This window comes from Ascidiella aspersa, chromosome 4 (assembly GCF_963924565.1).
Source record: "Ascidiella aspersa chromosome 4, kaAscAspe10.2, whole genome shotgun sequence".
Classification (NCBI taxonomy): Eukaryota; Metazoa; Chordata; class Ascidiacea; order Phlebobranchia; family Ascidiidae; genus Ascidiella; species Ascidiella aspersa.
In genome coordinates this window covers 9,526,014-9,552,676 of record NC_139450.1, presented here as the reverse complement: position 1 = coordinate 9,552,676, position 26,663 = coordinate 9,526,014, and the positions used below count along the sequence as shown (strand labels likewise).

The following is a 26,663-nucleotide window of genomic DNA, read 5'->3' as shown; positions in this document are numbered from 1 at the left end:
ATTAGTGTTACCCCAAATAAATATATAATGCTAGACCCACAACGCTAGCTCGCACCCAAATGATGTTAGCAATATAAACTGCCAGACGAAAGTTTGCTAAGATTTTGGACCAGCACCTATTTTTTTATATTGAATTTAACTGCGTTTAATAGATATCGTAACATTTTATGAAAAGCTTTTTTTTTGCAACAAAAATCATGGACTTTTTATGTCAGATTATTCGTTTTGAGAATAAAAGTATTTAAAACATATTTTTTATATGTGTTACTCATAACTTGACTAGAGCACGTTTTTAAAAACTTAGGACTTAATTTTTTTAATTATATGACAATTTATAACTTTGTTTTGTCAGCATTAAATTCATGCCGATTTTTATAATCAACAACTCTCATGTAACGTTTACATATATTTTAAATATTTCAAAAAATCACTTGTTTAGTGGCTTAAAAATAAAAAAGGAAAAATATTTGTTCCACAGGCAGGCTGGCATTTTCACAATTCTCAATACAATGCTGGAGACGAATAAACAAATAAATAATCTTTGTTGATCTCTAAGCTTAAAATGTACCTTCAACAGAATGTATATATCCAATCTGACTTACTGTATGGGGTGATCTACTACAAGTGTTTACTGTTTATCATTTCCAGAGACTAGATAGTATGTTGCAAAATAATTTGTAAAGATGGTGTCACAATACAAATTGACATGGCGGAGCACCAGTCTGCATTCTGTGACAGGTGCTCACCCAAAATTTTCTGAAAAAATTTGTGTGCTTGCCTGAAGTGCTATATTGCGCACTTAAATTGAAAAAAGCTATATTGTATGCAAAAAACATAATTTAACACCTGCACACCTAAAAATTTTGTGCTGCAAACCAGAGATCTTGACTTGAAGTGCCCTGAAATGTAAACTGGAAGTGCTATTAGGCTACAAAAAATAAAAAGGTTGCTTCCAATTACTCATCCACAGTTGTTGCCATAGAATCTAATTCCTAAGAAGTGCTAGCATTGGTCTTTATTTATTTGTTTGGCACTTTAAAGTTTTTGATTAGTCCTAAAATTAACCTTAGCTATTAACAACTAGCCAAATATGTTAAAAGCAAATATTTTATTCTTTAAGATTTATAGAGGTTTGTTGTCATCGAAATTTTCACATGAATAACATTTTAGATTAATTTATTTTCTAAATATTCCTTGTGTAGTTGTATGCCCGATTGTTAATTCAACCAATAATTGTAAGTGTGCAACAGGCAAAACTTTCAAATCTGGATTTTGGCTAGTACGGTGATGTTCTAACATCACTCATTTCTGGTTTAACAATTCAAAACTAAGGCCTAACCACAAAGCTTTATAATATTTTAATTTCAGATATATTTTGTTTTGGTTAACTCTTAGAGGAACCAAAAATAACCACATTTTACCTGATCAATTTTTATTTTATGTTTGTTTGAAAAATTGTACCCATTGGTCAGTTTACGTATTTGTTCTGTCAAAATGGAGGAAAATCAAAAAGTTGAGGTGAGCCCAGTAATATAGTATTAAATAAAGTATTTTGATTTGACTTCAACCTTATTAATGTACAATGTCTTTGTTTTCTTAAATATATTTAAGGCCAATGGAAAAAACATCAATTTGTTAACCAAATAAAAACAATAGACAGTTAGGTTAAAATATGTATTGTAGTTGTAAGTAACAGTCGTTTTTGGAATTTATTGCCAGGTATATGGCTTTTTACACTGTTTTTCATCACTCGCATTGTTTTATTTTAGAGAATGGCCGAGGTGTTTCGCTGCTTTATTTGCATGAGTAAAGTGAGAGATGCAAGACTCTGTCCTCACTGTTCAAAGCTCTGCTGCTACTTATGTATTCGGGTAAGTTTCTAAAAGCATTTCAAATTTTTAGTTATTACTTTCCTTCTGGTGTTTTATCAATATTTGTTTTTGTGTTTCAGAGATGGCTTACTGAGCAAAGACAGCAGTGTCCCCATTGCAGGTTTGTTATTGTAATTTATTTGTATGATTTTAACACAGTGTTTCTCAGCATGTTTTTGTGGCGACTCAAATATAAACTGTTACAAGCATAACAGCAGAGCTTTGGCAACCCAATTATTATTGAACTTTTTGTAAATTAACAAAACTTGAGTCATCTTTTTTATAAATGCGCATTTGATGTATATGAGCCATGTCGTCGTATTATTACAGTTTACTAAATTTTATAAGAAAACTTGCTCTAAACCAGTCTTAACAAGTTTAACCATGTAAACGTTTGCAGTCTGCGATCCAACCAAATCCAAAGATGACCTAATTTTGTTACAAACCATAGATTGAGAAACAATTACTTAACGCTTAATCCTATAATGTCACTTCATCAAGTTCTAAATTATTTCTTGACAGTTACAGGCTACCAAATGGTTTTAGTTATCTGTTAATCTTCCAAAGCAAGTTTTTATTGCCTAATAATTTTTAATTATATACAACTAATCTTATTATCAGCTTGTAATACTTTCACTTTTTATAAGAAACACCAGTCAGTCCATAATGTTGTTTTTAGGGCTTCTCTTCAACTTAACGAGCTTGTCAACTGTCGTTGGGCAGAGGAACTTACTCAGCAGCTAGACACGTTAAGAGTTCCTGCTAAAGCTGGGTCTTCCATGCTCACTGGAGGAGCATCATCATCTACTGCTTTGGACAAGAAACAGGATATGTATGTTGGCTTAGTCAATGTTTAAACTGTTTTTGAATCTGGTGGTTATAGAATACCCCTTAGAAAAGGACTGCCAACCCGGTTGATGCTTATGGGCCAAGTTTTTAGCTTCGAGGATTTGCAGGCCACAATCTTTATTTAGACAGATATTAGTGTCGAAGCACTCATTTTCTGTTTCATTGTAAAAAAATCACCAAAAATCACTCCTGTAAAAATGGTCAAACACTTTTAGTTTTTAGATACCTTTTTTTAGTTTTGTTGCACAGCAACCTATTTGAGTTGTTGTGTTAATTAAAACCATTGTTTCCAAGGCCATTTTAGTTAGTTTTTATAATGCTTGTCTTCCTTGTTTCAGTTGCGAGCTGCATCAAGAAAAGCTGAGTGTTTTTTGTTGGACTTGTCAACTCTGCATTTGTCACCAATGTGCTTTGTGGGGTGGTACGGTAAGTTTTCTGTATATAAATGCACAGTTAGTCTTTTACCTTGTCTTTGTTTGCATTTCAGTTTTGTATGATTTACTTTTTACAGCATGGTGGCCACACTTTCAAGCCTTTGGCTGAAATCTATGAGCAACACCTATCTCAAATTTCTGATGAGGAAAATGCGATAAGGAGAAGACTTATGGAACTCATATCACTTGTACAGGTGCCAGCAAAGTGTAAATTTTGGTATAATGATGGATGATTTGTTTCATACTTATCTGTTATGCATCGATTTTTAAAACTCCTTTTAAAACCCTCTAAGCCTGAAAGCCAAAGGTTATTAAGGATTTTTGACCATCCTATTGATTTTTTACCATGGTCATGCATTTAATGCTGTGCAAAATTGTTGTGAAAACCACCAGATTATTGTTTTCATAGGATGAAGAAAATTGCATATCCTTAAAAAAAAAATTTCAAACATTAAAAAATTTTTCAAGAAACATTTTCTTTCAATACTATATAGTCAATATTAGTGATGTACAATAATATGGGATTGGAGCTGATACCCAATGCCAAATGAAGGTATCGCTACTCCTCCGAAACTAGGATGGTATGGGTGCTAATCCGATTCCAAATTATTGTAGGAAATTCAGCCATAACTTGCGATTCAACTTGGCGATTCTGATGGGAATGGTAATAAAAAGTTGGTTAGCAACAGGAAAAAGTTTGTAACAGTAAAGCAAGTTTTGGCCTAATAAATTGGAAAAATTACCTTTTAACATTTTAATATTGTCTATTTTGATTATTTTAGCATCGTAATGACATCATTTGTTATTAGATCAGACAGTGATACTTTTTGACGCAAATTAGACATCCTTAGTCAATATTATGAATTCGTTGTAGCACATTTAACAAACTTTGTCCTATATTATTTGTTATGTTTCAATAAGGACGTGGAGAGAAATGTGGAAAGCGTACGATCAGCTAAAGATGAGAGAGTTCGTGAGATTCGCAATGCTGTTGAAATGATGATTGCTAGGTAAGTCATTAAGTCTAAATATTAAGTCTTTTCTAATTTGGAAATTCTATTAATTGTCTTTGTATAATTTGACTTTGTATTTTATAACTCGTTACAAAAACTATAAAAATAGATATTCTACAAATTGAAAACGTAAAACTAGAAAACCAGTATATAAGATATATTTTTGTGATGTCCTAATATATTGCTCGTTACAATAGAAAATTAGCCTATGTGGTAATATATATGTTAATCAAATGCTCTGCAGGCTTGATGGCCAACTAAAGAGCAAGCTTATTACTTTGATGGGCCAGAAACACCAACTTACACAAGAAACAGAGATGCTGGAAAGTGTGTTGAAAGAAGTGTCACATCAGGTAAACGACACATGCAGTATACATAACTTTTAATTTCATAACAGGTATAAATTTAAATTCAGTTATGACATCAAGAATTGCTTATGTCCGATTTACTTGATTAAGTAGAATTAACACTGCCCATAGTGCCCATGTTTTTTCCGGTTCATATACATAACTTTTAATTCCACAACCGGTATAAATTTAAATTCAGTTATGACACCATGAATTGTTTGTGTCATCAAGTAAAACTCATAGTTAAAAACATGAGTAAAAACAGGATCAGACGTTTCGTTTAAAAGGAAAATATATTTTGCCAAGTGGCATCATCAGTTCCTTATTTCGAATGATCCTTTTAAACAAAACGTCAGATCCTGATTTTACTCATGTTTTTAACTATGAGTTTTACTTGTTAATATACGCGTCAGCGGAGCAGTGATCGACTGGCTATAACCTGCCGCTGATGGTTTTGGATTCTATAAAGATACACCCTATTGTTGTTTGTGTCATGATTAGGTAGAATTAACACTGCCATATTTTATCCAGTTCAGATTAATCAGAAAATAGAAATAATCAACATGGATATGTATAAACCTTTAAAACGATTAAAGAGGTCAAAATAAACGATAAAAGCTTTGTACTTTGACACGCATACATGTCACTTGCAGCTTATGTCATGTTTCGTACATGGTGATATTTCCCCCTAATATAAGCAAATCTAATTAAAAGTGATTTTGCCAGATGGGCTCTTGCTCGAAGAGCGACCTTATCACACGATCCGATGATATGCTTGAAATGTTTCGAGCAATCCACAAGAAACCGATGGCATCTTTCGTGTCGGCATCTGTGCCACCAGACTTCACCAGTGAACTTGTGCCACCATACGATTCAACCACCTTCACATTAACTAGATTCAGGTGAGTCTGTGGCAAGAAAAATTAACTATTTTTTATCTAATATGCTTCTTTGCCTCTTTTGTTTATCGTAAGCTAATGCTTGTATCTTATGTATAGGCAGCCTACTTTAATTAAAATAGTTGATTAAAGTAAAAAATAGTTGATCAAATCCTTTTGTGTTTACATTTAGGTTAATCTTATTACGATTGCTCGACTGTTAAATAATTACGTTTTAAACGTTAAGGCTACGTTTATTTCTTTAATTAAAATATAAAAAATATGTTTTTTTACTGTCTGTTTTGTTATTGTATCCATGTTTTAGGTCCGACAATATCTAAATTATATTTAAATTGTAGTCAAATGCACACCCGTCGGCCGAATTTTGTTTGATGTGCGGGAGCTGTTAGCGGTTCCATTTATTTTCATACTTTTCTTGTTGACAAGTAAAGTGATTTTATATACAAAATATTTTTTTGTAAAACAAAGTTGTTTATTATTTAGCCAACTTCAACAAAGTGCCGATCCAGTTTATTCCAAGCCGCTAAATGTATCCGGCTTGAGTTGGAGGCTAAAGATTTACCCGGTCAGTAATAAATATATTACCATAATTTGATATCCAATGTTACTCGATTTTATCCGTTCACGGTCAATACCGCCCAGCACTTATCCACCTTTGTCGGAAAAGACGGATATTGGTGTTTGCCCAGCACATAATTAAATTAAGCTAACCACCGTAATTGACATATGTGGGCCTGGGATATGTTGCATAGCAATCTGCTAGTACCGTCTAATTAAAGTCTCATACAATTTTTACGTCGTTAACTGTGCAACAATATAAGCGACTTGATAGGGTTCTTCATTAAAACTTTTTTTTTATGATGTGCGTTTACGTTTGACTTAGTTGTTTTCTTTTTGGTTCTAGTGTCACACTGATCACCTTTTTCGGATTATAAAGAATTATATGTATAGTGTATGCACTCAAGAAGTTCGTTCCTATTTTGTAATAGAAAAATAAGATATTGTCCAAAATCGGTGACAAGCGATAGGAACCTGTTATTATTTGGCAGTTAATAAACGTTTGTAAGTTTTGGTATAGAATTGGTTCATATGAAAAGCATGTAGCACAGAAAAACATTAAAAAGCCACTGGTTTTACGCGCCCAGAAAATCTGACAACACTGAGCTAATGCGTCGCCAAAAACGCTTTGGGTCCTCACCACGTTCAGTTATTGAAACTATACAACATGCCCCTATTTTTTCACTCAAAACGTCCACACAACGCTACCTCTAAAAAAATAGACAACAGTTGTGGTTAGACGACAGAGTTTAAGAACAATTTCTCTAAAACAAAAAAATATATATATATTAAGTTGAAACGCTGATCACAGGATTTGAGTATAAGGATTTAGTTATTGTTTACTATTGTTTCAACATTTTAGCTATTTGTTCTAATACACTAAATTGCCGAGCATTCTTTGTACATTATACACCAAAAAACATTTAAACTGCTAATCTAAGACACAAAGCAACCAACATTAACTTGTAGCATTTACCAATTTGCTGCTAAATTGATAAAAAAATTATTTCGTTCGACAGGACGGCAACGGCGTGGTCCGGGGGAACTACCTTTCGGTGTTTCTCGAGCTTTCGGTGGGTCTGAGCGAAACTTCCAAGTATGAGTACCGCATCGAGATGGTGCACCTGGCCAGCAACGACTCGTCCCGCAACATCGTGCGCGAGTTCGCCAGCGAGTTCGACGTCGGCGAGTGCTGGTGAGTTGCGCTACTCACTGCGCCGAGTAACGAGTTCGACGAAGACTCGGTTGAACGCAGTGATCACGGGTTGTGTTGTGTGTTTTGAACAAACGTGTTTTAACGTTAAATATTTGCTATTTTGGAACAAATCCAGTGTCGACATTCTGGGTCATTTTGTAGTTCAACATTTGACAAGACAAGTAAATTAAAAATATCCTTTTAAGTTAACCTGCAAGTCAAATAAAAGGGACCTGTTCAGGTTTTTTTACCCTTGGGTAAGTCTGAAAGTTTTACGCTATAAACAAATTGCATTTCAGAAAGTGATTTTAAATTGAACTTGATTAGATCACTAGTGCTTGATAAAAGTTGGAATTTTTCTTAAACTTCCCTTAAGGGGTCTTGCTCTTTACTTTGTATGTTATAAAGTACTATATAACAGGCGCCTACCAAAATCACACAATGCGCCCCACAATTACTTTTATCACATTCCTCGCGGGAAACTTACAAGCGTTGTCTTTGTTGTCAGCTGTGTGATATTGAGGCTATGCTTCCATTGTTAGCAAAGATATGAAGTTATTCAGAACGTCATTAGTGTCTGTTACGGCTAGTTTCTCATTTAAGGGTGCGGGGTGGTTTTGTGAACCTATTAACACCATAATTTATCATGTAGAAATAGTTTTTAGTATGTCTCGTGTGTACATTATTTGAAAACTTTATGTTTGTTTGTAATATTTGCAGATAGCATAACATATGCTCACGTTTTCTTTGACTAGTGATTTCTAAGAAAACTTAAAAGGCAACTAATAAAAAAGAAATAGGTGGCAAAACATAGACCGTTGGCCAAATTTTAGAAACTGTTTTTTTTTTTCGGTTCCCCAACACACCTTATGCTAAAACTAACTTTTTCACGACATTGTTTAAAAATGGTTTCGACTTGTTGGCTTACAATCCAATTGAAGTTAGATGCGTTTCAAAAGCACCTAATGATAATAATGGCAATATAAAGGAAATATTGCTTCTCAATCACTTCCCTCTTCCGTTGTTAGGGGCTACAATCGCTTCTTTCGATTGGATCTTCTCACACAGGAAGGATACCTTGATTCCACCAACGACACACTCGTTCTAAAGTTTCAGGTTTGGAATTAATTGAACAATTTGTCAATTGTTTTAAGTATACGCCATAGTTTTATTGTACTGTAAGTTTCGTACAACACCATTACTAAATCTGAACGGCCACACTTTTTTTATAATGGAAAACCCATGTCCTGGTTTTTATTCACTGCATCATTTTTTTTTAAGTGGTGATTTTATAAATAATTTTATCTCGTTAATATATGTGTGGATTTCAACTACTAGCATAATGCTTAAATGCTTTATTTGGCCTATTGCTCCTATGTTAAAACTGTGCCGACCCAAAAATAAGGCGCGGAAATCATTACGACTTCGTCGCACGCAAACGGAAATGTGTTTCTAAACGATCCTAGTTACGCATTAGCGTAGCGCTTTTCCTTGCAAAAATAGTCCAAATTTTTTTCAAAATTTACACGTTAGGTCAAAATTTGTCAAACTTATTTCAAGGCAAAATCTTTTGCAAAAATCACAAAAAATTGTTTACAAAATTAACAAAAACTGTAGTGAGCTTTTTAAAAGGGTCTTTTAGTTTAAAACTTCAAAAAAAATATTTTAAAACTGTATTGTATCTTCATTCGAGCAATATACGGTATGCTTGTGCCTGCAGATTTAACCACGCAGGTCTGGTTTGTCGCATTAGGTCAGCTCAAACTTCGTTTTTGCTTCAGATAGTTGTTACTTGTGATTTGGACTAATTAATTTACCAGTGTTTACTGTGTATTTTTGTTCGTGTTTGCAATAATTCCATTTCCTATTTCAATAATGTGCTAGGTCTCGGGATGTTCAAAGTAAATCCCAGGGTATTGTAGGATTTTAGGTATTGAATCTAGAATATCGAATCTTAGTATATTTTTGTTAAATTATTTAACCTCGATTTTGTTTGTGGTAGGGATTAATCTTGATATACCCCTGGCCACAGTCACAGCAATCAATCACAAAACAATTTGCTACTATGTGTGTGTAATTGTGTATATTGTAATAAAAAATAATCTCCCAATTGTTTAACATTCTTAACAACTGTCGTTTGAAGCAGTTGTGCAAACTATAATACATGTCCAATTGTCCACTGTCCAGGTTGTTGCCAAAACTTAATATTTTGCCAATATAGTGAGTGCGATGTAACACTACACTTATTCTACACAATGAACTATTTTCGGCACTTCAGCAAATCAATCTATTTTTTAAAACATTGTTGTGTATCAGTTCTACTTTTTGCGAATCCCATTTGGATTCGAATCCAAGGATTCGATATTCTACTTTAAACATGCTTATAGCTAGGTCTTTTTTTTTTAATAAGGTAGTTAAGTGTTATTCCGAATCAATATAACCCTGGCGAGATAAATTCACTAGTCTTTTTCGCAAGGTCCGTCCCCCCACTTTCCACCAAAGGTGCCGCGACCAGCAGTGGCACATTGGCCACTTGGAGCAGCAACAAGCCCAGCACACCGACCAAATCCGGAACCTGAAGGACCGCCTGGCCATCATGGAAGCGGCCAGCAGGGCGGCCAGGCCCGACGCCAACGTGACTTTCGTGGCGCACAAGGCTAAAGAACGCAAAACCGTGAGTTTATTCTTTGACTTTTAGCTTCATAGCCGCAATAGTTTTTAGGTGCGCTGCAGTAAAACAGGCTTTTACCATATATATTTCTGCGTTTGCAGACAAGGCTTGATAACATTGCCGATTACGACTAAATTTTAAAGATGCTACAATTAAAACACTGTCAATATTTGTTGAAACACATTACAAAATTGGCATTTTTTGTGTGGAAAACTTCCTTCCTTCGCAACTAGCGGTTTATATGTCGTTTTGTGAAATGTGACCTTCTTAAATTTCTGTAATGTATTTTATTTTGCATTTAATCATTGTTGAAATCAAATCTCCAAACATCGCCGTCCGGTGCTTATAAGACCTATCCCTGTTTTGCGTGTAACAGGCGGAAAACCTTGTTCCGCAACCTCACGAGCATGACGTATCCGATGACGTCACCGAGAGTGAGGACGGGGCGGCGACCAATGAAAGGGCGGCAAATGGCGACAATCAAATGGAGGATACGCCGATGTCAGAAACTGAAGAAAACCAACAACAGGTAACTTCACTGGAATGATACGATATTTGGGATTCGGCAAACTTTTCATTGACCATTGCTAATATTTAAAATGCGCTTAACCTACGAAAATCACTTATGTTGCATCTAAAAACAATTTCTATAGAAAAAAAAAAAAATATATATATATAATATATAATAATTTGAAAAGTTGTTCACAGGATTTGAGTATAAGGTTTAGTGTTTACTGTTGTTTCAGCATGTTACCTGCTTGTCTAACGCGATCAATTGCCGAGCATTCTTTGTACATTAAAAAAATAAAAATCAACCGAAAATAACTAAAATTGTCTCTCTATACGCATAACAACATTTCGACTGCTTGGTAATTTGAAACACAAATTAAGCAATATTAGATTTTGTAGCATTTACTAATTTAAGCGAGACTTGTAAGAAAAAAATAGAAAAAAAATAATACCAAAATCATCATCCGGACATATCTCAACCTAGAACGGTTTTCGCCGATATTTTTTTATTCCTGTACACACAACACACATCTTCCGCTTCTCAACATGTATAATAGCTCGTCGACATGTTGTACTAGCTCGCCTTTTTCGGGCGTTATAAGTCGTTAATTCTGTTGGGCAACAAGTTCGGATCGCCTTAGGCTAGTTTCGGTGTAAGTTTAACCAAGAGTTTATAAAAGGATTCATTCCACCAGTTCACGCTTTTAATTTCCCTTATTGTCAGTGCAACACTTGTAAAATCAATAAACATAAATGGCGATTAAATTGTTCCTTTAATACAGGGGTTCTTAAACTGGGTTCCATGAGACCCCCTTTCGGTCCTTAAATTAGTTTTAGGGAGTCCATGAAAGCCTTATTGAAATGTTAGTGTATGTTTAAGAAGTATTCAATTTTTCAAAGAAAAGAGATTTGAAAATAAAACTGTTAAATTGAAAAATAAAACTGTTTTGCACTGAATTTATATAAGACTCCACTTCACTCTCACATTTTTTGGACTAAAATCCGCCGATTTCTGGGTTATTGGTATTGTGAACGTCAATTTATAAAATTTCTTGCCTACCATGGTCCACGCCAAGCAAAAAAATGAGGGGTTACAAAGTAAAAACAGTTTAAGAACCCCTGTTAATGCGGGTGCCATCCTGTCACGACTCTTCCTTGTTGCCAGGAAACAGTTGCTCCTGAAGCCTCCCATGAAGAGAGGGGGGCGGAATCGAGCGACTCGGATTCGGGAACAACCATCACCACTGACATTGAGGAGGAGGAACTGGGATCTGTTTCCATGGGTACGAAATACTTTATAAACCTCCAGATCAGTGGTTCTCAACCAGGGCGCCCTGGCGCGCCATTTCTAATGCCCAAGGGTGCCGATAGGTATTTGAGAATCTTTAGGAAACTGATTTTTGCTCAGTTGGTAAGCTTCTTGATTGAACTATTTGTGTACTATTAGAGACCATTATATCAAATGATATTTTCCTACATGTTTTAAGTTGATAGTGTTGTTTCAGTCCCAATTATAGTGACATTTTAGTAAAATAGTCAACGAAAATTTCGGTCGAGTGCTGAAGTTTTATTTGATGTTTTTAATGGGTGCCGTAAGCCATAGAAAGTTGAGATTCACTGCTCCATACGAACGGCTCCGTTTTTTGACTATTAAGCTTTGGGTATGTCGAAGATTAAAATTAGGTTTCCATTGATCGAATATTTATTTTTTTTTAATATTTTTTCTTGTTTTGTTCAATTTTTTTTATTAGTACAAAGTATTAAATTACAATACCAAAATCCAAAATTTGAAGTCAAATTAAAATCTTTTGAGTTATAACTGTTATAACTGAACCAAGGACAAGGTCATATTACAATCTTATTTAACCTTAATTTGGCTGAAATCCGTCCATTGATTTGTTATTGGATCAGCACAAGTACAATCCAGTTAACAAACGATGCAAAGACTTTCCGACATCCCTAGACGTTATTTTATTCTCAGTGGACATGGTGATATCAAGATTGAATATTCAATTTATTTTTGTGCATCTTTGCCAACGTTGAATAAAAGAGCATAACAAATCAAACGAGGCCAGCGAAATTAACTTGTAGTCATCGAGTTGAGCTGCCCATAATAAACCTAATTAAAGAAGAAATGGCATGACTTCTAAAGTTTTTATTATTTCTGTAACCTGACTTCTCGCGCGTTATTCATTTACTTTCTTTTTTTATACTAAATGTCTAGGGATACCCAAATTAGCCTGTTTAAAGTGGGAACTCTTATTTAAATGAACTTAACGTCAAAAGCTCATGTACAAAGCCGAGCGATCTCGTGGTTGCGGTTTCGTTCGCTTTAGTTCTCCCGAGGAAGCCACGAAAGCTGTGTTTTTATTACTTTGATCTCACGTATAATTTACGTGATTTTCGGTTTTGTGCAGGAGAAGACTTGAGCGAGTGGGAGATCGAGGAAGAGTCGGTGCTGGTGGGAGACGGGGAGGAGGAGGGAGTGATCCATGATGCACCCCACGCTCCAACATCCGATCCCGTGCTAGCCGCATCCTTCCTGGAGGAAAACGACGTAGACCAGGAAACCATGTCAGTGCCATTTTTTTATCATTTTTCTTAGATTTCATAAGAATATCAAAGCCCATACAGAAGTAGGAATCATTTTGAACGGTTCGAATAACTTTTAATTCATTTTAAACATCTTCTGTATGGGCTTTGATATTCTTATTACGTCTTGCTACAACAAAGTTTATTAGATTTTTTCATTTTTTTTTTCATTTTTGTATCATGCTATTATTTTTTATGCTGCTATTACAAAAACAAACTTGAACTCCTTTTCGAACAATGGAAAAAGAAAATTTGAAAATCTTTATTTCGAGTATAATAATATTGTTTAAAAAAGGCGTGTTTTGTTTCACAAGTTATAGCGATGAATTACTTTATTTGCTGGATGAAAAAAGATGTGCCTGAGTCATGTTCGCTTTAATGCGACGGAATACAAAAAGAGTTATATATAACCATTAAATTATAATTTATATAATTACGCGTATAATTTATGCCTGTACTATCCTGAACTGCGTTTGGTTCGAGCAGAATATTTATTCTTTTGCTTGGTTTTTAGGTCTGGAGACAACGACGTGGAAAACGTTGCGCTAAACGGGAGCACAAATGAAAATTGCAACGAGGAAGAGTCATCGCTGGACATTTTTAGCGCGTTATCGTACGCACCCGGGACCAGGTACATACACCAAGAACCCGATCGAAACTGTGAATGTAACTCTCTATATGTAGAAAGATGCACAAATGACAATTGGGCTGTTTAAATTGTAATTTGGTGAATGATGCGGGTTTTACTTGTAGTACATATGGTTGATTCCCGTTTTAATTCTAAAGATTCTTGGCTTTTAAAATGAATAGTGCAGCACGCTTAATGAAATCCAGTTTCACGTTAAACTCCGTTTAAATTTTATATTTAACGTTGCTATTAGCACTTTTGTTCTCAAAATGCCTTTTATTTCATCTCGACTAAGCTCACAACATTTGTTTGTCGATTTAACGTATGTAACCTCGAACATGTTTATTTTAGCAACGCTTGGAGCACTCATAACCCACTGGAGAGCATCTATTGGGTTAGAAACAGCGCAAAGAAAACGACGGGCAGAAGGCTAGGAAAAGTTTCGAGCAAGGCAAAGGTATGCCCAAGGCTAATTGAACTGTGTAGCGTTGTTTTTTTATGTGTAATTTTTTTTCTGTACAAATCTTAATTCCTGAAATTGCTATAGTAAAAAAAAGATTAGTTTTCTAGTTATGTCAATTTATTTCGAAAAGGACTGAAATGTATTGTTGGTTTAGAAAGGCTTAAAAAACATACCCTTTAAATAATGAATAATTGTATTTTGTAATCTAATTTTTTTATTTCATTTTTATCCTATTGCAAAAAAATTGATATTTAAACACAGTACGTCAAGGCCCACGTCACCCGTAGGCACCCGGGCGTGACGCAACAACACTCGCCACGCTCGAATAGAGACGCCCTCAACGCTTCCGGATCGTCAACCGGTTCACACGGCATGTCGGGAAGAAAAAACTCCGCAAGACATCACCAACGGTTTGTTGTTATAATGCACTGATTTGACAAATCACGCTATTGCCTTAAGGCTTAGGGCCTAAGCTTTTATTCTATTCCATTTTCTGTTCAGAAAACCTCTTGTCGTCTGCCTAAGCTTACGAGCTCTGCTACAATGTTGGATGGCAGTTTTATTGTGACTTTTGAGTTTCTAAAATAGACACGCCATTGTGTTAAGAAAATTAGTGTTGCGCTCCTTTTTAATTATTGGCACTTTGATCATACACATAAATTTGTATCAAGAAACCGCGGAATCCCGGTTGAGAACCACTGCCGTAAACAATGAACGATTAGGTTGTTTAACTGTTGATTTGGGGAGATATGCCCAAAGCTCTTTTTAAATATTTATGTTAAACTTTGCTGTCACAGTTTCGCCGATGAACAGTTGAAATTTACCTGCTTGGTCTTTAAAACAACTTCTGAAATATGCAGGACTGTTTCAAACTGATTTTTGTCTCAGTATTTACGTAGGGTGCTAATTGATTCCATATCGTTTTCATTTACTCTATTTTTAAATTATGTTTCTGTGGCCATCAATGTAAATAGTCTTACTTCTAATATAAACGGTAACGCAATTAATTGGAACTAAGAAAAAATAGGAAAAACATGTTTATTTTTCAGGACATCTGCGCAAACCGCCCGATCAGCCTCTCTGATTAAGCTGCTTAATCTGCCCAAGGAACCGAGGGTAAGATTTTCTGTATTGATTTTGGACTCAACAATTCAACCGAAAAGGTTGAGTTTCTTATTTAAAGTCAACTGGACCATTTTTCATATTAAAAAATCTTGACCTTACGTGTAACGTTCTTTGTTTCTTTTCAGAAATCATTTATGCCCCCAGTGTCCATCGCTACTGCTTCCACGTCAGCACCTACCCTCCTCTCATCCGGTTCGTCACTGCTCTCATCCACCTCTTCGTTCCTCTCATCCAACTGTTCGACGGGATCCGATTCGAGTAATATTAGTTTGGTTGATAACTAGAGATCGACCGATATCACTTTTTTGGACCGATAGCGATACCCGATTTTTTACAATTTTGTCAACCCATACCCGACAATATCGAGTTTTTTTTATATACCTGGGAAATGTTTAAAACTTGAATTAATTGATAGATAATAAAATCCAAATAACGTTTTAGTTTATATACCTTTATTAATCATTTTGTTTATTTTGCATATTAACTGGCGTGATGGTAAAACCCCAATTTTTTTGTTTAAAACATGGTGAATTGTTTGTTGTACAGGAAAAATTATGTCTTAGTTTCGTACTAAAATATTGGCCAAAGTATCGGCCTACATTTACCGATATATCGGTAGAAGCCAAATTTCGGTCGACTTTATCGGTAAACCCATATATATAGGTCTATCTCTATTGATAACATTTAACTACGGCCCAGTTTAAAACATTTTACCGACGCAGACTTTTGCTAATTTGGTATAACTTTTTGATTAAAAAAACGCACTCTGGAATTTTTTGTTTTTTAGGTCGCCCAAGCAGTGGTGAGAGACGCAGACAATGGGCTCGTGACAACATGGTATTCAAGGATTTGCAGGTCGGTTACATCATGTGTTTATGCTGTAGTATTTGCAACCGTTCTGTCTTGCTGACGCGTGTCTGGTAATAAAAATCTATTTTTAAGAGTACACTACAAAAACCAATTGGATGCTATTTATGCAAAGTTATACAGTGAGTTATTTTTCCATAATGAAAAAAGTTAAATAAAGACGGTGCTTCGTTGCAAATGAGTGCTTCAAGCACAAAAGATACTGCAGGTTAAACAACTAAAATTCAGACGAATACTTTCAGACAAATATAATTTTTTTTAATATTTATAAATTTTGACGCTGGAAGAGATTACCATGGCTTCTCTGCAAATTGCCCCAATGCCTCACTTACATGGCCACAGCCAAATAGCCCCCCAGCCAACCGCCAACCGCCAATTGTCGATAACGCCGCAATCAAATTTGTCTAACCACCTAATATTTTCCAGGATCAGCTATCTGACCTTGCCACTACGGTCGCGGCAGCTACCAGCTGTATCAACTCGGCCCGCTCGCCGCGCAGAAGTCCTCGCAAGCAATCAAACGTTGCCACGTCATCGTCCGCGCCACCGACGCCGACCAATCAGCTGCGAGCGTCGCGCTCCGACGACTCGTTCCAGCGGACGATCTCCGCCTTCGACCCACAGCGACCGAACGTGAGTGGCTGTCGCATGATTTTGGTTGGTAACTTTTAACGCTAACTTTTTGAACGAAATCGCTGGCACGTTTCCCACAGTCGCCATAATGACTATTGGCACTGTAACGCAATTTAATATTGGCACTGTAACGCAATTTAATATTGGCACTGTAACTCACTTTCAAATTAAAATATGTAAAATAAATCATTTCTTTTCACCGAATCCAAACCTTAATTTAATGCTGTTCTTTTCAACCTTTAATGGAAACGTTCGCACTTTGTTATTTTGGAAAATTTTCATCCGCACGAAACAAGTAAGTTTGCAACCTTTAGTTCTCCCTTTTTGTGCAATAGCAATGAAAGGGTTTGTGTATTAAAACCGTAAGCCTTAACCGATATAAAATAGATAGCTTAAGATGCAAAGAACCACTGATATAGACTATATACTACTGTACCTGTAACATAAGTGGGCGCACCAGCTTATTTGATTACTGTATAACACATAATGAAAAATAATAATATGCACCATTTTCATCCGCACATTCATCCGCACGACATTTGTCATCCGCATTACAATTTTTTTATCCGCACAAGTGCGTTCCATCCCACGGGCTAAAAAGCACTGATCTCATAGTTTAGCAGGAACCCTTGTCTAAGTCAGTTTTTAACAAAGAACTTAGGATTTGCAACACTCGTATTTTAACCAAACTATATGTCATTGACGCGCAATGTGTATAGGGTAACAGTTTAGGTGCCACCCTTAGGGGCCAAATAAGCGCCTATTGTAGATATTTCTGTATATTTTAAAGTTTGGGTCAAAAACAACCAACACCCATAAAACGTCAAATTTTGCCTTTTTTATTTGAAGCCCGCAGAATTAAAAGTCGACTTCCGGTTTACCCCAAAGCTCTTGTCCGATGGTATTGTACGTGCCGTTACGCTATGCTTTACTAATTCGAGTTGATAGTTGTTTCTAACAAAAAAGTTGAAATTTTCCAATTCTTGTGAAAATTTATTTGTCGCCTACGACCACTGTGAACAAGTTTGTCGCGTGGAATCATTTCTCAATATATACTGTATAATATATATTATACATAAACACCCCAGTTGCACTAATAACCAACTTTGTTACCACTGTGAGCAAGTGTGTCGCGTGGAATCATTTCTCAATATATACTGTATAATATGTACATAAACACCTCAGTTGCACTTATAACCAACTTTGTTCATCTCCCGTGTATATTTCCAGACTTCGCCAGTTTCTGGCTCGCAGCGCGAAAACGTCACCGCGGATATCCCCTCCACATCGAAGCAAACCAATGATGCCCTTAACTGGACTGGTAAGACACATTTTTTAATCGTTGATTTTTCATGTAAAAAAATAAACAAACCCGTAAAACAATGTTTGCTTACCATACAAACGACATAATCGGTAAAATAATTATTACTCCTGAAGTTATATTTCTCAGACTGTTTGGGAATGGTTGTTTTAATTTTGTCAAAAAAATTCTAAAATCGTATTAATACAGCTTAACAATATAAATAAAACAAATATGTGTTTGAAATAAACTTACACAAGGATAAAGCGTGAACATTAGATAGTATACTGAAGGACAAACGACATGTTCTTTGTTTTTGACATGTGGCAACGGGGACAGTATTTAACAAAGAAAAAAAAACTCAAAAGGGAAAACTTCGGCGTTCCACTAAATTGAGTGGTAGTAATGGGGAATCATTAAACGTCTACCACCAATCGGCCCTGGGTTTATTTTTCATAGTAAGGTGGCCCTGGTTAAGGAATAATAAAAATAATCTTTATTTTAGAGTCCAACGCCTACAAGAGCGTTGGGTCACCTAAAGCCCTAACGTCTCCCGGAAGAAAACTTAGCGACAGTCGTTTCTCAAAATCACCAGAGCGTGTTCGTCGATCACTAGCTGGCGCCTTTGACCCGCGTAACTATGGAAACGGCGACAGTAAAGGTTGATTCATTTTTTACTTGCCGAGAATCAATAGGATTTGTCTTTCAGTTAACTCTCTTCTTAGCACATAATTGAACCTTGTAGATTGTAGGCACACCGTAATAATATTGTCTTAGTTATCAAATTTCTTTCAACTTATTTTTTTCTATTTTAGAAACGAACGGCATTTTGAAGAGGCCATCGATTTTTGATAACCATGTAAGTAGTAATGGATTTCATTATAAATTGTAATGATATTGTTAAAACATCAAATACAACAAAAAACTTCTGTAGCAACAAAGTTTACCCAGTTTGTCAGACCAAAGCGAAAATGAAGTTTAAAAATGTTTTTTTTTACTACCACCATTTTGATCGGATTTCACGCGAGCAGCCGCATTATCAATAAAAATCCCGGGGCGCCTTGCAACTATCTGCGTTTCTTCTTTTGAACCGCAAGAGCATACAGAAAACTATGTTTTTGCTGTTGCTTTGGAACTGCGCCGCTGGAACTGAAATTTCCTAAAGCTTTGTTTTCCACGCAGCTGTCTCCGTCGTCGTCATCTGGTATAACAATGGACCAGCTTTCCTCTGCACTAACTTCGCTCTCCATGGCTGGGTGAGTCGTAATAAACTTTTAATTTATGGTTAGAATGGTTAGGTTTTAAGCGTCTTGATTTTAATTTATTGTTTGGATTTCGCGATCCACTCGAGTTTCGAGTCAGACAACTTTTTCATTTGTCTTATTTGAGTTTTAGTGCAATTCCTTTCTTGAAATAACTTACCCATTTGCCTTTTAGCAGCAAGTCCAGAACGAAGCCCAACTTGCCTCCAAAGCCGCATTTGGAATACAAGACAACTTCGCTGGGTAAGCCACTGCTGCTTTTAAATCTCTCGTGACCAGACTTGGACAACAAGATAATTCTAGTTGTCTAATTCAATGAATTAGAGCAAAATGCTAAAAATCTAATTTGTGAAAATTCTAATCTAATTTGTGAATTGCTTGTGTGCTCTAATTTTAGTTGGAATCTAATTCGGATTTTAATAAAAATGTTACGTTGTCCAACGGCGAAATTTAAATTAAAACTTTTGGTCGGAAATTTAAATTAAAACTTTTGGTCGGAACAACTTGCTTGGGTGAATTTTACGACTTAAAAGCCTAAACCTATAAAAAAATACCACAGAAATATTGGCAATTTACATTCTGATTAGAATAAACTGCGACTTAAAAAATAAATTGATTGGGAATAATTAAATGTAATTCTAGTTCAAAGTCTAGTTTATATTTAGTTTTTTAAAGAATTCAGTAATTCGAATTCTAGTCTAATTTGGGAAAACTCAAAATGATCTAAGTCTAATACTAATCTAATTTGTAAAAACGAAATCATCTAGTTTTAATTCCAATCTAATTTTAAAAGCTAAAAAAATCTAATTGTCCAAGTCTGGTGGTGACCAATGAAAAATAAATCTAAAAAAACAGTTAGTGGCAAAATAAGCCTCGCGTGCTACGTATATATCATCACGAAAATGACATCACGATTTGTTTACCTTGCTTTAAGATGGTCGAATTAGTACTTTTAAATGCATAATTATAAAATAGGCCAGTGATTCTCAAAGTATGGGTCGCTCTATGGTGATTGAATCTTGCGCAAACGAACTTTTTCATTTCATTTTTTAAATATTTCCAATTCAATCATAACAGAATTATTGCATTATAAGCTTTTCACAGGGCTTCAAATCTGTAACCTGGATTATTGCATCATAAGTGGTTTTATGAACCTTTCAGCCAGCTACAATATAGTCATAGCCAACTACAGTAGCTCCTAAGACTGGTGTAATCAATCATTGTTTCATAGAACTGTGTACTACATCTGGTTTTCTGTGTCTTTTTCTATTTCATGCGTATCAGAAAAAGTACATTTTTTTTGATGTTTGAGGCTTGGGTCGTGAGATGTTCATAAAACTCAGATTTGAGTCGCGCTCAAAAAAGTTTGAAAACCACTGACATAGACCCTCGTGTTATTTTCGGCGATAAGTATCTCATGCATATTTGAGTCCCAAGGGGTTTTCATCCACCCCTTTACATTTTTTGGGCCCCTTTTAAGAAAAGCTGTCTACCCTCGGCGCGCATGATCTTATATATTTACGAGGTTCTAATCCCGCACGACAACACTCTTTACCAGATCGTCGAAGCTTCCGATCGAGAAACACAGCGACACCCAGCAGCAGCGACAACAAGGGGGATGCCCCCTGCTCCTCATCGTCATCATCGCGCAAGGCCTCACCCTCCAAAAACGCCCCCTCACCCCAGGCGCCCCACTCCCCCGAGAAAAGCCTGGCGGCCCACTCGCGCGTCATCTCGATGCTTGAGGGCGGCGGCAGCTCAGCCCCGACACCTGGCGACGAAGCCGGCGATTTTCGGGACTTCCCCCTGGGAGATTCCCTCCTGACGCTGGACGAGGTTCCGCCTGCTTGCTCCCAGACCTTGGAGGCTTTCATGCAAGGGCCTGGGTAAGGGATTGTATAGAGCAGTGTTTGTTAACCTTTTTTACTTGGCGTCGCACCTTGCGAAAGGAGCGAGAGCGAATTTCTTTAGGTGTACCGGTATTTCTCTTAAATTGCCTGCAATTTTTTTATTGTATAGGTTTCATAGTTGCATATCTTTAAAGGGACCACACCCTTTAAGACCGAAAACGTTATTTTGTCCATTTAAGTCTTATTCAGATTAATTTTAGACTTATTTCTAAATGTTTAGGTCTTATCTAGACTATTTTTTTAGATCTTAATTTGTCGTGGTTATTACAGGAAAAATGTCGTTATTTTGTCGGTGGTCTTAATAGGCCTACTATGGTAGCCTATTATAGATCAATTATCTGATTTAGATTTGTTGCTTTGTATGTCTTAAGGCGTTTTCTACTTGAAAGGATTGTGGAATCAATGAGCTAAGCTTAAAAGGAAAGCAAAAAATATAGCCACTTCTGTATTTAATTCCAAACCAACAGTTATCTTTTGTAGGCTGTGTGGAACACAAATAAAATCGTTGTGCACTTTATATAGTTACATAACAATCCAATACTTTAAAATTACCATTATACACAGCATGGCAATGTGCAAATACCAAGGTATTGTGATGCATAGTGTGGCCTTGCATTCTTGCACACGTCGATGTTTACTAGTTGCACGGCAAACTTGTTCAAAACTCAGTTGTACGCTATGGCTCGCAATAAACATCATGAGTGCTTGTTATTTGTTTTCGTGTAAAATGCAAATATGAGTCGGGCAGCCATTTATGGCGTTTTTATGCTTACCTTCTCCTGTCTTGTAATATAGGCGCTTTAACGTCAGATTGTATATTTTTTGTTAGATTGTCGGCGGACTCAACAGCGTGCAGTAATGAGCCAACCCCATCAGGTGACTATGGTATTGAACTTCTTCGTTATATAATCAACACCCATATTACTAAAAAGTTTTGACGCAATTTTGCGATGTACTTTAAACCAATGCTTTCCAACCTTTTTTAGTTCGCGACCCTCATTTAATGCAAATTGTATTGTTCGCACCCACAATTAAGTACGATCAAACGAATAAAAACAAATTAATGAGAAAAGAAATAATGCTTACACATGCGATTTAGTATTAATGCGAACACATTTAAATGTAGTGTATTTGTTAAACTTTAAAATAATTTCGCGACCCACTAGTTGAAAGCACTGCTTTAACCATTCTGAATTCGTGAATTGTAATTTCGTTCAAGTTTGACAGTTAAACAGTAGCATATTTATCTTACACAAAGTCGGTTAGAACTAAAATGTTGTTTATTTGTCCAGAAGAAGCTTCCATCCTGACCAGCAATGGCGCTACAGGGCTCGATTTAATTTACCTAATGGGGAGCGGATCCGGCGGTGCTAATCAATGCAACGACAGTGTGTTGTCAGTATCGGACGAGGAAAACAATTCTCCAAAATGATTGTGTGTGTTTTTGCCGGCTACTGAAGTTCTTCTACTAAATTAAAGCTACCATTCAAGGCTCCCGTTGTAGTACACCGTTTTTGATGCGGCATTGTTATTGCGTATATAATGTTCGTTATTCCTTGTTGTGTTTGTGTTCTTACTGTTAGTTGTGTGCAGCATTGCGAAGGTATTTTTTCTTACAGGCAAACACTGTTTTATAATTTTGTCGTAGCAAGTTGTTTCTTTACACTTTTTTGCCCCGTGTGCTATATGTTTTTTGTTCCGCTTCGGTGCTTTAGACGCCACGCTTAACTTCTGAATGTTTTTTACCGTACTGGCGGCGACATAGTGACTTTGTGATCAATTTTTTTACCTCCGAACCAATCACTGTTCAACTTTGATGGGCAGCTATCTCTTTCTGGGTATATGCTGCAGTGTAAAAGTACACTAAGCGATACTTGGCAGATTGTCACACGTCCCAAAAACGTTTCTAGTGCCCGCGACATTTTCTTTAACCTAAAATGTATGTCTAATGCCAATTGCTGTTGTAAGACACCGCGTGAAAAGTCGCATTGTAAAATATTGCTCTGCTCTTGTCAGTCTTTTTTTGCTTTTGTCACAAAATATAAATACACCATTTTTAATTTTTTTTTATGTACCAAGGTTATACTAGACCAGTGCTCTTCAACCAACCTTAAGTTGTTGTGACGAACTTATCCACCCTGTTTACTTAAAAGGTAAACTAAGGTAAAAAGCGGTATGAAAAATCAGTATCATGTCATTTTATCGAGCGGAGCTGCCAAGTTTTACACATTGTCGGTGAAAGTTCGATAATGGCTGCAGATTGCGTGCGAGTAGGTGTTTTTGCATGTCATAAAATAACATGCGAACTTAATACAAAATCAGGAATACAACTTGCACCGCGACAGTCAGGCAAAAAAGAAAGACCGATTGCTCAGAAAGTTAGTTCACAACGATTACAGCACTATTGTCTCGTAGCAATCGATAAATACTGGCAAATACGATGTAACATTAATGGTTCATTAAAAGTTTGTGATGCACCCTTGTATACCTTTTCGTACTGGTGCACCGTAAACACCAGTTAAAGAGCACTGGTCTAGACAAGGAAATTAATCCAAGAATTGTACCAGTATATGCAAAATTGGATTAAAGGCAGTAGTTTGGAAAAGAACAAGTTTTTAAATCGGATTTATTTTAGAGGGGTACTTAAAACCACTGGCTTGACAATTTTTGACTGTTGATTTAAATATATACTCAGGTAGTTTTGTTTATCGTGTTCGGATCTGACTGTCACAACTATGACCTGTTATTAATTAACTATATATTTCAAGATTTAGCCTAAAACAATTGCTACATATTTCAAACTGGCCTGTTTAAAAAAATATTCCCGTGCTTAGAGTACGAAATGACAAAAGTTAAGCTTTTGAACTGACTACAACCCGTGAAAAATAAATGACTTTTTTTCAATTCGTACTCTTTGATATAGTCATCTTTTTTTATCAAAAATACCTTTTTTTTATTTTCTAATTTACTAAATCACATTTCCTATTACGTCACAAATAAGTTAAACAAATGATTTTTTACAGTGCATATTTGTTTTACTTTAATTTGTCAAAAATCATGTATATCTTGCAGTAGCAGCAAGTAGTCAAGTTGACGGAGCATTGTTCAGAAAGGTCAGAATTGTATAATTTAATTAGCTCTGCTTGTTTGGATATATATATGTTATTCGATATTACTGCTGCTGTCAGCATCTTCGTCTAATGCTCCGCTTCACACCGCATTGCATCGCTCACCGGCCCATCGCACAAATGTAACTACAGAATGGAAAATATATAGAGAGGATATAGTTTAAAAATAAGATTATCCATTTTCACGTTGTTAAAACCAACGTTTTTGAAAAGTATATAGGCTTATTCGATCAAAAGCTAGTCCGCAAATAATTGTTGGCAGATTACTTCAACGCCAAAATAAACTTATTTACATACAATTTTTTCCAAAAAACTGTTACCGCCGTTTTAAGACTGATGATCTATATTTTTAAAATTTTGAAAAAAAAATTATTATTTCAAAAAATATTAATATTCGCCATAAAAATCAAATTGAAACTTCCATCCCAGGTTGAAACTAGATTTTTTGGGTAGCGCAGGAACAAACCTTTGTAAGCATGCCTCGCTTGGTTGAAATTTGTTGGGGAGTACGGGTTTAATCTGGCTAAAAGCCTAAATGTATTTTAAACGTTTTAGTTCTACCTATTTTGCTTTTTGGGCGTCATTAAGCATCATTTTGGATCGCGTTTCCAATATATCGCAAATATCGATATTGGAATAAAATACGTACATCCCTAGTTAAGACTTGTTTAAACGTTTCAGATCGCTTCACGGCTGTTGCCTTCTTCCACTTGGAAAATGCAAGAAACAGAAACAGACACTTCCACTTGGAAATGCAAGAAACAGAAACGTGCTGCTGGTGTGCCTCTGAAAAGAAAATATGATATTATTGCGCCTTAAATCAGATCAGAATTAAACATGAAGCTAGGATTTGTATAGCCATGCTTAGGAACCTGATATACGCTTGTCACTTACCTTGTTTAATGAGCCTTTTCTTTTGCTTGTATGTTTTTGGGGGCACAAAAACACTAATAAAACACTTGTAGTTTGCAAATAAATTTCTAGAACTATCACATATATAAAACCAAGTAGACTTAATACATAGCTTTTTAAGGGTTCGTCCGAAATAATATGTATTTTTGTAAAATTTGTGCCAATTGTAACAAATAAATGTACAATAAAAGTAAACTTGCTACTTGTTTTGGCATTTCGCGTTTGCTATGCCCATTATATCACTCACCATGTATCATGCACGTTCATCAATTTTATAAGCTTAAACTTTATTTTTAATACTTTTGTGGTGACTTGAATTTGACTCGATTTGGCGATGTTTTGGACTGGGACGACTTGTTATTTACTTAAAATGACTTGACTTGAACTTGAGTTAGTTTTCAAATGCGTTTTGCATTATGACTTGACCAGGACTAAACAAAGTAATTTTGTAAATGACTTGCTTACAACACTTGGGACTTGACCCATAGCACTAAACGCAATATAAAGCCATGCTAATTTTGTGATAAACAGTCCCATCATCGTGCCTCGATATTCGGTACATAAACAGAGGTACCTGCCTATAGTCAGCTCTGATAAGATTCTTTAACTGCTATTTGATCCATTAGTCAGCTGTTTGTTTTTCTCCAGCGTGAACCTCATCGCCGCTCAGCACAAAACGTTACGTTTTTTAAACAAATACTGGTAGGGGCACTTGCGGGAAGCAAGTAAACTGGAAAGTTCCTGGTATCGCACATACCTAGTCAAGACTTCTTTTAAACATTTCATTGATCCTTGTTGAAAGGACACGACCTCCAGCGAAGCAATATGATAAAGGCAGTTGCGGGAAGTAAGTAAACTGGAAATTTCCTGGAATCGGATATCCCTAGTCAAGACTTCTTTTAAACGTTTCATGGAATTTTGTTGAAAGGGTACCGACCTGCAGCGAAGCAATATGATAAAGGCAGTTGCGGGAAGTAAGTAAACTGGAAATTTCCTGGTAACGGACATCCCTAGTCAAGACTTCTTTTAAACGTTTCGTGGAATCTTGTTGAAAGGGTACCGACCTCCAGCGAAGCAATACGATTAACGCAGTTGCGGGAAGTAAGTAAACTGGAAATTTCCTGGAATCGGACATCCCTAGTCAAGACTTTCAGATCGCTTCACGGCTGTTGCCTTCTTTGATCCGAGCACTTCGACTGGGAAATACAAGAAACAGAAACGTGCTGCTGGTGTGCCTTTGAAAAGAAAATATGATATTATTGCACCTTAAATTCAAATGGCCATTTAACATGAAGTGCTGACACTTTGCTTGACTAGGATTTGTAAATCCATACTTAGGAACATACTATAACCTAATACACGCTTGTCTTTTTAATGTAGCTTGAGCCTTTTATTGCTTGTATGTTTTTGACTTGACCAGGACTAAACAAAGTAATTTTGTAAATGACTTGCCTGCAACACTTGGGGACTTGACCCATAGCACTAAACGCAATATA

The 26,663-nt window shown here is 35.9% G+C and overlaps 1 protein-coding gene across 1 annotated transcript; it reads left to right on the top strand.

Annotated features, from left to right (window-relative positions):
- Nucleotides 1-1,413: 1,413 nt before the first annotated feature.
- On the top strand, nucleotides 1,414-23,122 carry LOC146147063 (uncharacterized). Its single transcript, XM_083387909.1, has 31 exons — nucleotides 1,414-1,518; nucleotides 1,770-1,871; nucleotides 1,952-1,992; nucleotides 2,551-2,703; nucleotides 3,059-3,146; nucleotides 3,232-3,348; nucleotides 4,076-4,164; nucleotides 4,412-4,520; nucleotides 5,241-5,416; nucleotides 5,897-5,978; nucleotides 6,991-7,166; nucleotides 8,195-8,282; nucleotides 9,643-9,840; nucleotides 10,214-10,366; nucleotides 11,513-11,630; nucleotides 12,765-12,921; nucleotides 13,454-13,570; nucleotides 13,919-14,024; nucleotides 14,292-14,440; nucleotides 15,080-15,146; nucleotides 15,281-15,413; nucleotides 15,943-16,010; nucleotides 16,449-16,655; nucleotides 17,886-17,976; nucleotides 18,461-18,616; nucleotides 18,771-18,814; nucleotides 19,138-19,211; nucleotides 19,393-19,460; nucleotides 20,776-21,103; nucleotides 21,957-22,003; nucleotides 22,420-23,122. The coding sequence occupies exons 1-31, from the start codon at nucleotides 1,495-1,497 to the stop codon at nucleotides 22,557-22,559; spliced, it is 3,666 nt and encodes a 1,221-aa protein (XP_083244035.1). The 5' UTR covers nucleotides 1,414-1,494; the 3' UTR covers nucleotides 22,560-23,122.
- The last annotated feature ends 3,541 nt before the right edge of the window (nucleotides 23,123-26,663 follow it).

What these genes read in the sequence shown, in the direction of transcription:
- LOC146147063 (XM_083387909.1), top strand. Translation starts at nt 1,495, where the DNA reads ATGGAGGAAAATCAAAAAGTTGAG. An exon ending in AGGAAAATCAAAAAGTTGAG is followed by an intron (nt 1,519 to 1,769) that starts GTGAGCCCAGTA and finishes GTTTTATTTTAG; the next exon opens with AGAATGGCCGAGGTGTTTCG. An exon ending in AACTCATATCACTTGTACAG is followed by an intron (nt 3,349 to 4,075) that starts GTGCCAGCAAAG and finishes TGTTTCAATAAG; the next exon opens with GACGTGGAGAGAAATGTGGA.